Source organism: Leucopleurus acutus, assembly GCF_964270905.1.
Source record: "Leucopleurus acutus genome assembly, chromosome: 20".
Classification (NCBI taxonomy): Eukaryota; Metazoa; Chordata; class Mammalia; order Artiodactyla; family Delphinidae; genus Leucopleurus; species Leucopleurus acutus.
The window spans coordinates 57,829,648-57,839,804 of NC_139162.1; the positions used below are offsets into that span (position 1 = coordinate 57,829,648).

At 47.4% G+C, this 10,157-nt stretch overlaps 1 protein-coding gene across 3 annotated transcripts; it reads left to right on the plus strand.

The window, feature by feature from the left end:
- The first annotated feature begins 372 nt into the window (after nucleotides 1-372).
- On the plus strand, nucleotides 373-9,534 carry LOC309976906 (uncharacterized protein). 3 transcript variants are annotated; one of them, XM_082862733.1, is made up of 4 exons: nucleotides 373-600; nucleotides 3,704-3,742; nucleotides 5,664-5,790; nucleotides 7,091-9,534. In XM_082862733.1, exons 1-4 carry the CDS (start codon nucleotides 568-570, stop codon nucleotides 8,605-8,607), a joined length of 1,716 nt encoding a protein of 571 aa, XP_082718859.1. In that variant the 5' UTR covers nucleotides 373-567; the 3' UTR covers nucleotides 8,608-9,534. The 3 variants fall into 3 exon arrangements, with proteins under 3 accessions (XP_082718859.1, XP_082718860.1, XP_082718861.1); XM_082862734.1 differs by lacking the exon at nucleotides 373-600 and adding an exon at nucleotides 1,614-1,720; XM_082862735.1 differs by lacking the exons at nucleotides 373-600; nucleotides 3,704-3,742 and adding an exon at nucleotides 4,880-4,963.
- The last annotated feature ends 623 nt before the right edge of the window (nucleotides 9,535-10,157 follow it).

A 10,157-nucleotide genomic window follows, 5' to 3' on the forward strand; every position in this document is an offset into this window, starting at 1 on the left:
TTCTTCCAAGATTTTTATAAAAACAACAACAACAAGTAGTACTGTGGCTACTTTCAGCCTTTTCACAACTGGAATGCTTTTTTGCTAATCCTGTATCAACTTTTATGTTGAAAGGTTATACATAAAGGCTTTGCTGGGTCTACTTTGATGTGTTTTTCATTTGTACTTCCCTCAAGGACAAGGTGCATTAATGCCCTGGGGCTTTTCACATCACAAACAGGCAGCGAGGGGAACTACATTACCCAGAAGACTGTGTGGACCGGCCTTGTTCTCCTCTCCAATGAAGGCACCAAATTAAGGCTCTTCCGGATTTTGAACTAACCATGGGCGGGACTTCCGGCGTCTTTCTGATGGCGGTCGTTTGGCGGCTTTTGCTGCCGTCTGCAGGACCCGAGGCTCTAGGTCACTCGGTGGAGCGGAGCTTAGAGAAACTGGAAGGAGCCCGAGGGGGCGCCGTCCACACTGCCCAGGAGTGAGCGGGTTGCGGAACCCGCTTCCGGGATTTTCGGCCTAGGTCTCCGCCATTATCCTGCGCGTCTCCTGGCACCACCGCGCCCACAGGGTCCTATGTCAACCAACGCGGTGCAGGACCCGGCCCAGGTGACTGTTCCGCCTCCTCCCGCGCGCCCCCCCGATCCTGACCCAAATCCTCAAGCCCCCAGGGAGGGTCTCCTGCTCAGGGCACTGGGGTTCAGTCCCCTGCTTCCAGAACTTTAGGTGTGAGTGTGTGGTGGTCCCATTTCTGATAGGATGTGTGACACAGTGTGGAGCGTGTTAAACGCTGTGAGCTTGGCCCGTGCAAAGCATTGGAGGTGCTCAAGAGCCGGGAGCATTCGGGAGTCCAGGACTTAGGCTGTCACCATATGGACATCAGTCCGCCAGTGATCTCCTCCCCCAGGGCAGGAGGTTCTTTCTGCAGGGACAGGGCATTTAAGGAGGAGTCAACAGACTGCGTCAACTGAGCCAACAGTCATCATTCTGGGAACCATGGAGGGTTGTGAATAAATCAGGACGACCCTCTGAGTTTTAAAGTATTTCAAAGGCTGCTCAGGGGAGAACAGACTGGGGAGGGGGAGCTGAGGGTGAAGGCAGGGAGACCTGGGAAAGCCTAGTGCATTCCACTCCATAGAGTAAGGTGGCTTCTGGACCAGAGTGGTGCCTATGGAAGTTGCTGACCTGAAACAAACAGCCTGCACGCTATTTCACTTGCAAAGATGGGGTTTTTTGTTTGTTTTTATTCCAGAATCATCAGGGAATTGCAATTGGGGTGTGCAACCAAGGTGAGCTAAGACTTTTATAGAGATTAAAGAAGGAAGTTAGAAGGGCTGTAGTCACCAAACAGTCCATGGCTTTTCATTGTCCAAGTCCTTCCCAGGAAAGAAGAGAGTCTTTCTTCTGCCTTTTGAATACTGTTATTGTCTCAGGTCAGTGAGGGCTCCACCTTCCTGTGTGCCAACTTTAATTGAGGTTTCTGTTTATTAATTTTTTTACAAAGGAATTTAAGTAATAAGATTCCCAGTAAACCTTAAAGATAATTGGTAAGATTTCCTGGTGCTGTGAATGTGGCTCTGAGCTAAAGGACAGATTACAGTACAATAAAGGTTTTCTTTTGGCAGAGCATCTGGGAAGACTTGAGACCAGACTGATGTGAGAAGTCAGTTTTAGGGAGAGATTAAAAGCTGGATTCGGGACATGCTGTTTCTGAGATCCCAAAGTTGAGGTAACAATAGGAGCTGCTGGAATCTGTAATCTGGAATTGAGGGAGGAGGAAACTGGCGGACTGATGTCCATGTGGTAACAGCCTAAGTCCTGGACTCCAGCCAAGACAGGATCTCAAATTTAGGAGGGAAAAGTTGTCACTTTTCTGTGCAAGGGGACCTCAGATGAAAGTAGAGAGACCTGGGGCTGGAGGGCAGGGCAGAAGGGGTGGGACTTTCTGAGGCTGCCTGAAGATGGGAGGGTCCTATGGTTCCAGGGCTTTCTGGGGAAGCAAGGGTATAAGGAGTAAGGAGCCTTACCTGGGATGGAGATGGAGAAGAAGGTGTGACGTGTAGCTTCACTGCTCTGAACACGCAGCTGACTGTCTATTCCTTGTGGAGCCAGAAAACGGTCAGCCAGGGTGGTGGAGCAGCTCAGGCCCAGTCAAGGGCACACGTGTCTCAGCTCTCCCAGGAAACTACAAGGTTAAAAATGTAGAGATTTGGGCTTCCCTGGTGGCACAGTGGTTGAGAGTCCGCCTGCCGATGCAGGGGACACGGGTTCGTGCCCCGGTCCGGGAAGATCCCACATGCCGCGGAGCCGCTGGGCCCGTGAGCCATGGCAACGGGAGAGGCCACCACAACAGAGAGAGGCCCGCTTACCGCAAAAAAAAAAAAAACAGAAAAAGAAAAAGTATAGATTTAGCAAGTTAATCTTGTGTAAACAAGTAATAACTGCTTAAAATGAGAATATATATCTGTGCTATAATAATATACATATGTTTAGGTTTTATTTTGGGCTCTTCACCTAGATCTCTGAACCCCTTGGAATTTCCTGGATTTAAGATTGTTTTTTATTATTCACAACTAGCCTCTTTAATCACAAAGGAGTTTGACTTAGGGTGGGTCTCCTAGATAACCTCAGGATTGGACTGGTCACCAGGAAAATAAGGTGAATAGAAGGTTAAACTTTCATCCCCACATGGGACCTCCCAAGGATCAGGGGGGAGCTGGAGATTAAGTGTAAAAACTGCTGAACAATGAAATTCAAGGTTCCTTCAGATTGGTGAACACATTGAAATGGTGGAAGTGCTGGGAGGGTGGCATGTACTGAAAAGGCCTAGAAACCCCCTGCTGCCCTCCATCTCCCCCAACCCTGACCTAGACGTCGCTTCCATTTGACTGTTCCAAAGTTGTATACATTACAGTAAACCAGAAAAAGTAAGAAAAGTGTTTTCCTAACTTCATGGGTCATTTCAGCAAATTATCAAAACAGAGAAGGGGTTCATGGGAAACCCTGAATTTGTAGCCAAGTGGGACAGAAGTCCTGGTAGCCTGGGAACCAGGGGTCGGAACTGGCTTCTCAAAAGAGGGCAGTTTATGGGTTTGATGCCTTAAACCTGTGGATTCTGTCACTAAGTTCAGGTAGTGTAATAATAGGAATGAATTTTAGGGCACCATGGTGGTGTCATAAAATTAGATAATTGGTGGCTGAAAAAAGATACTTTGTCTCAGAAAGCCTTGAAAGACATGTAAGAAAAACCTAATTTTCAAAAACATTTATAGAAATCTTAATCCTGTGTTCTGTAATAGCTGAATCTTACCATGGGAGAGGTAATAATGCATTTGGTATGTACACATTATGAGACAGACATCCTAAGTGTTGCCATTTACATGAAGACACTGAGACTCAAAGAGGGTGAGTGTTTTTTTCTTGCCACACCACACGGCATGTGGGATATTAGTTCCCCAACCAGGGATGGCACCTGGGCTCCCTGCAGTGGAAGCTTGAAGTCTTAACCACTGGACCGCCAGGGAAGTCCCAAGGATGTTGAGTCTTTGTCTAAGGCTATCGAGTTGTCAAGCTATAGCTCTGAAGAGTGAGGATCTGAGGTCAGAGGTCAGCCTCAGATGACTCATGTCCAGGAAAAGGAAGGGAAGAAACAGCTCAGCCTTTACATCCTCACCATAATCACCTTTACCTCAGATACTCCCTCTTTTCACAGGTTCCCATGGTGGCAGCAGCATTTATGGTCCCTGGACAGGTAAGTGGAAGAAGCCCCAGTACCTACCCAGACATCATCGCTACCCCTAGTCCTGACACACAGATATAGGAGACAGTGTTGTCCTGGGATTATGGGTCCTTAGGTCTAGGCTCTGGCATCATCTCAGGCACAGGACAATTAATCAAAGCCAGAAGTTGTACAGAGGTGTTCCCATGTGTCCAGTGGAGAAGGTCAAGTGGTGACATGTCCTTGGGCACAGCCTGGAGATGAGACAGAGGGGAGTCTTCAGGGAACTGCCGAACCCATGACATGGGCTGATAAATACTGAGGTCATGAGTCATTCCTGGGATGGGAGCCTGAGGAGCTGGGCCTCTCCTGAGGGGGCGGGTCAATGACACGTGGCCTCAGAAGAGGGAAGTGATCTAACGCTGGGTCTGAAGAGGCTGTTCTGCCTGCCAAGAGGAAGAAGACTGGGGGTGAGGGTGGAGCCGGGGGCCCAGAGGAGGGTACAGTCCTGGTGAATGTCGATTGTGACTGGATCCTGGCAATGGCTCTGTAGCAGGAGAGGAGGTGAGTCTCTGAATCTCGTTTGTGGTAGAGCTGATTTTCTGCTGTACAGGATGAGAGAGAGTAGTCTGACATGACCCCAGGATGTTTGCCTCTAGGTGACGGTGGGGATGCCATGTCTGAGACGGGAAGTCAGAAGTAGGAGTAATGGACAGAAGGACTGTCCAGAATTCCTTGTCCCCAGGCTGAGTCTGAGATATTGCCAGGGTGTCTCGGGGAGGTGTCAAGTGGGCCACTAGAAACACACACCTGGAGTTCAGGAAGGATGGGGTTCAGGATTGAAGATACCCCAGAGAGGTGGATGGCATGTGGACCAGGTCAGATTACAGGCCCTCAGGTCATGTGTGGGTGCCATGAAAGTTGTAGAGTGGGGAGGGACATGCCCTCCCTGGGCACGGGGACAGGGGTGGCTGTCATCACTAAGATGGATGAGGCAGTGCAGTGACCATGAGTGTGTGGGGGTTGGGAGTGGCCTCAGGGGAGGTCCTGGTCATGGCACAGAATTCGAAGGGGTGGATAAGGTATGGATTCAGAAGCTAAGCAGGAATGGAGGTCAGATGACAGGGAGGTAAGGCCTGGGGCATTGTTTCCCCTCCATAGGCTCAGAGTCTTGTGATGACTGCGGTTGGAGCCTGAAGTGAGTGAGACTGGACGACAGACCAGCTGAGGGCAGATGAGCACAGCTGGGACAGGGTCTTGGGCTGGGCTGGGGGGGGTCTGGGGGGCTGGGCTTGGAATGAGAGGAGTAGAGAGAGGAAGGGGTGAGTGGTGCAGGGTCAGCATGTGGGACACTGTGGAGGACAAGGACTCGGGCATCTGAGCCCGCAAGATGTCTGGGTGCTGACGTGGGAACAGGGATCAGGGCCATGTGGGGAGACAGAAAGTAGTACTGGGACCGCCTGTAGCAGTGGGTCCCACAGAGGCCTGGGGAAGCACTGAGTGCTGGGTGGCACGAGGGGAACATGATGAGGTGCCAAAGGCCTGGGGCCGAGGTGGTGGCGTGGCGTGGGGTGTGGGTCACGGTCGGGCACGTGAGGGATTTGTGACCCTGCAGGGCTGGGCAATGGAGAGGGAGGGAATGTGAGCATGGACTCAGGGCCCTTGTCCCCAGGCTTTACTCCAGGGGGCTGAGCACAAGTGTCATTGTGTGTGGTGTGATCTTAGGAGAGTCGACTCTGAGGAGAGTGGCTGGGGTTCTGTGTGGCAGCCTCAGAGCGTCTTGTGAGACTGCTTGTCTCCCTCTCTGTTTTAACTGAATGATGTAACACTAGCAGGTTCCTGTGGCATCAGGGCCTGGTGTGTCCTCTGAGCTGGGTCACTGGGGTGGACGACCATGAACTGGGGGTCCTGGTTGCAGAGGCTGCTGTGAACTCACTTGTCCCCCTCATGACAGGGCCATGTGATCTTTGAGGATGTGGCTGTGTCCTTCTCCCAGGAGGAGTGGGGTCTCCTTAACGATGCTCAGAGACTCCTGTACTGTGACGTGATGCTGGAGAACCTGTCACTTATAGCCTCCCTGGGTAAGGACCCCTGTTCCCACACCATTGCCCCGTATGGGACTCTGCCCTTCTTTTTGCATGGCTCACTCCATCCTTCCCAGCCTGGACCTTGGACATTGCTTACTTCCCCGATTTCCTGGCACTTGAGCTGCATTCCCCCACCCTGTGTGTGTTCAGCCCTGTACCATAGGCTCTGAAGTCTTTCACAGAAGCCTTTGGTCTCAGAGGCTTGAAGCCTGTCCAGCTGATGCCACTTAGGTTTGCCACTGCTAGGTGTGTTGACTGTTCAGATGTGTGCAAGATCTGTGTCACACGTTCTAACCCTTTTTTTGCACTGCCTGTGTCAGGAATTACAGACACTTACATGGTCAGCATTTGTGGTCAACCCTAGATTATTTTTGCAAGACTCCTTAAGGTTCTTCTAGTGATACATTTTTTTTCCTGAAATCTGTCATTGGTTGGTTCACTCTGGGCCAGTGTCTTTCTCCTAATGGCCCTATTTTCCTCTGAGGAGTTTGATCTGGTAGGGCTCATAGTCACCCAGCCTGAGCTGAAAGCTGGAGGCAACCCTGGGTGCCTGATGAGGTAGGCCCCTGTCTAGTCATAGGATGAGGGTTAATTGCATCCTGAGCCTGGTGAGCAGGAGCTGTAGGAAGGCATGATATCATTGATGAGTTCTAATCCTACAGGGAAATGTCCTTTGCTCTCTCCTCTTTCAGCGTCAAGACTCATCATGCTCATACTTAATTTCTTTCTTCCACTTCTCCCCATTTTGACACTTTGCCCACTTTTCATTTCTACTGTGATTTCTGACTCCTGTTTTCCACCTTAGTGTCCTCCAAAACTCTCCTTTCCCCCTGTCTGCACTGTTCTCCAATTTTATGTATTTTTTATATTGTATATGCATATCCTTAATGTATCATGAGAGGTACATGTTTACTTACATTGTCTTTGAACACTGATAGTCAGGTGTAATTGCATTTTCCTGGATTGAGACACGCATTCTACAGAGCTGACCCTTGTCACCACCAGAAAGTCCTGCTGAAAGCCATCTGCCTAGCAGTGGGTTGTTCTAGCCTCTCCTCCCGGCACGGCGCCACTACCTGGTATCCTGTGTTCTTGCTGGTTTGAGACATTTCCTGTTCTGCAACCATCAGAGACCTAGCATTGTAGAGTATCCCCTTCTACCACTTGACCCTTCCTCCCTTGTTTTAATAACAAACCCATGGGCTTATTCCTACATGTGTCATGCACAGATTTGTAGTGGACTCCTGTACCACCAACGTCTCCATACAGTTTATCAGCATTTTTGTGCTTTCAGGGTGTTGGAGTGCATTAGGTACTGAGGAGGCCACTTCTGAACAATGTGTTTCTGTAAAACAAGTGACACAAGACAGGAATCCAAATCCAGACCTATCTATCCTGAAGACTCTTACTTCAGATATGGGTGCCCTGGTAGAGAAATATGTTTTGTACCTGGCTGAGCACCAAGGAGTGCATCCTGGGCTGAAACCGTCCTCTTCTGGGGCTTGTGGGAAAATGTTCACTTCTCACCTACAACAGCACCAGAAGCAGCCCAGTGGAGAGAAACACCTCAGAAGGGAAGAGAATGGGGCCTTGCTTGTGACGAGCTGCAAAGTCTTTTTACCCGACAATATGTTCACATGCGGAGAGATTGAGAAGGCTTTCTTAGGCAGCTTGGGCTTTCCCCAGCACCAGCCCTCCCACGATGGACAGCATCCAGGAAGAAGCAGGGAGAGCAGGGAGGTCTCTCACCCTGGACAAGGGCATTACGAGTGCAGCGAATGTGGCAAAGCCTTCAGTAAAAAGTATAAATTCACGGAGCACCTGAGAGTTCACACTGGAGAAAAACCTTATGGGTGCAGCGAGTGCGGCAAATTCTTCAGACTCAGGGGAGGTCTTTCTCATCATCGTAGAGTTCACACAGGAGAAAAGCCTTTTGATTGTGGTAAATGTGGGAAAGTCTTCATCTACAAATGTAAACTTGTTCAGCACCAAAGAGTCCACACTGGAGAAAGACCCTATGAGTGTAATGAATGTGGGAAAGCCTATGCCCGCAAGGATTCACTTGTCCAGCACCAAAAGGTCCACACTGGAGAGAAACCTCATAAATGCAGTGAATGTGGGAAGCTCTTCCTTTACAGAAATAAACTTCTTGTGCACCAGAGGATCCATACTGGAGAAAAGCCTTTTAAGTGTACCGAATGTGGAAAGTCCTTCAGTTATAAAACCAGTCTTATTATCCACCAGAGAACGCACACTGGAGAAAGGCCTCATATGTGCAGTGAGTGTGGGAAAGCCTATGTCAACAAAAAAAGTCTTATTGTACACCAGAGAATTCACAATGGAGAAAAAGTTTATGGGTGTAAGAAATGTGGGAACTTCTTTATAAGCAGCTTTGCCCTTAATAAACACCAGAATGTTCACACTGCACAAAGGCGTTATGAGTGCAGTGAATGTGGGAAAGCTTTCAAGAGGAAAATCAGACTTGCTGAGCACCGGAGAATCCACACTGGAGAAAGACCCTATGAGTGTAATGAATGTGGGAAAGCCTTCAAGCTGAAGAATACACTTGTTAGCCACCGAAATGTCCACACTAGAGCAAAGCCTTTTCAGTGCAGTGAATGTGGGAAGCCCTACAGTAACAAAACAAGTCTTGTTGTCCACCAGAGAATCCACACTGGAGTAAAGCCTTTTCAGTGCAATGAATGTGGGAAGCCTTACAGTTACAGAACAAGTCTTATTGTCCACCAGAGAATCCACACTGGAGAAAGGCCTTATGAGTGTAGTTCTTTGTATGTAGCTCCAAGCTCATAAAAAAGAGGAAAGTTCACACTGGAGAAATGTCTTCTGGACTTATGTGTTCCTTCACTTGAGTTAATATCTAGCACCACAACTCCTGTGTTGTAGAGTAGGTGAACGTTTAACTTATGTGGGGTCAAACTTTTTTTTGTGTGTGTGGTACACGGCCTTCTCACTGTTGTGGCCTCTCCCGTTGCGGAGCACAGGCTCCGGATTCTCAGGCTCAGTGACCATGGCTCACGGGCCCAGCCACTAAGCGGCATGTGGGATCCTCCTGTACAGGGGCACAAACCCGTTTCCCCTGCATCGGCAGGCGGACTCCCAACACTGAGCCCCCAGGGAAGCCCCAGTCAAACTTTTTAAAGTGGTAGTATCCTTTTACAGTCTTGCCAGAAACACCAGAACCCAAGTTCCCATTCTTTCCATTCTTACCAACACTTGGTATGTGCAGGGTTTCTAATTTTTGTGACATCGTAGGTGTATAGTGGTATCAAGTGATTTTAATTTGCATTTCCCTAATGACATGATGCTGAGTGGTCTTCCATGTGTTAATTTCCAGCCATATATTGTTATTGAAATTTCTATTCATTTGATTTGTTGTTCTAATTACTGAGTTTTGACATTTCTTCATGAATTATTGAATACGGTCCTCTAATGGAAATACTTAGCAATACTTTCTTCCAGAATTGGTCTTGTCTTTTCAATTACTTTTCCAGAGAACAAGTTCTTAATTTTAGTGTAGTCTAATTTGTCCATTCTTATACTTTTTCCTGTTTCCTCCTGTAACTTTTATGGTTTAGGGTTTTTATTGATACAAAGGAATCATTTTCAATTAATTGTGGGAGTTATTTTTTAAAATATAGACACCCAATTGCTGCAGTGATACTGATTTAAAAGATTATACCTTTTCCCCTGAATTGCTTTAGTATCTTCATTGAAGGTCAATCATTTATGTATATGTTTATTTCTGGAATTTCTATTCTGTTGCATTTATCTACTTTATTTATGCCAGTATTTTCATGTATTAACTAATTTGTTTTTATAGTATGTCTTGAAATCAAGGTTGTATACTCCTTTGACTTTCTTTTTTTCAGTCATTATAGCCTTTCTTGGTTCTTTGCTTTTCCATATGAAGTTTAGAATTCACTTTTCAGCTTACACAGCACAAAAAAATCCTACTAGGAGTTTCACTGGGCTTGCATTTAGTCTTCAATTTATTTTTATTTTTATTTTTTGGCTGTTCCATGCAGCTTATGGGATCTTAGTTGCCTGATCAGCAATTGAACCCAGGCCAGGGCAGTGAAAGCGCTGAGTCCTAACCACTGGACCTCCAGGGAATTCTCCTAATCTTTAATTTAGAAAGAAATACTGAGTGTCCCAATCCATAAACATGATACATCTCCTTTTATGTAGATCTTATTTAATTTTGGATGGAAATGTTTTTAGATTTCTTTTTATAGGTCTTGCATATGTATTTTCTAAATCTGATAATATTGTGAATGAGAATTAAAAAATTTTTGTTTGTGAAATGTTCAGTGCTAGTACGCTAAGAGAGATATCAAACT

Bases quoted from the DNA above. Each gene is read 5' to 3' on its own strand.
- LOC309976906 (XM_082862733.1), top strand. From the start codon at position 568: ATGTCAACCAACGCGGTGCAGGACCCGGCCCAG. The intron at 601-3,703 runs GTGACTGTTCCG...CTCTTTTCACAG, and splicing joins CGGTGCAGGACCCGGCCCAG to GTTCCCATGGTGGCAGCAGC. The intron at 5,791-7,090 runs GTAAGGACCCCT...TTGTGCTTTCAG, and splicing joins GTCACTTATAGCCTCCCTGG to GGTGTTGGAGTGCATTAGGT.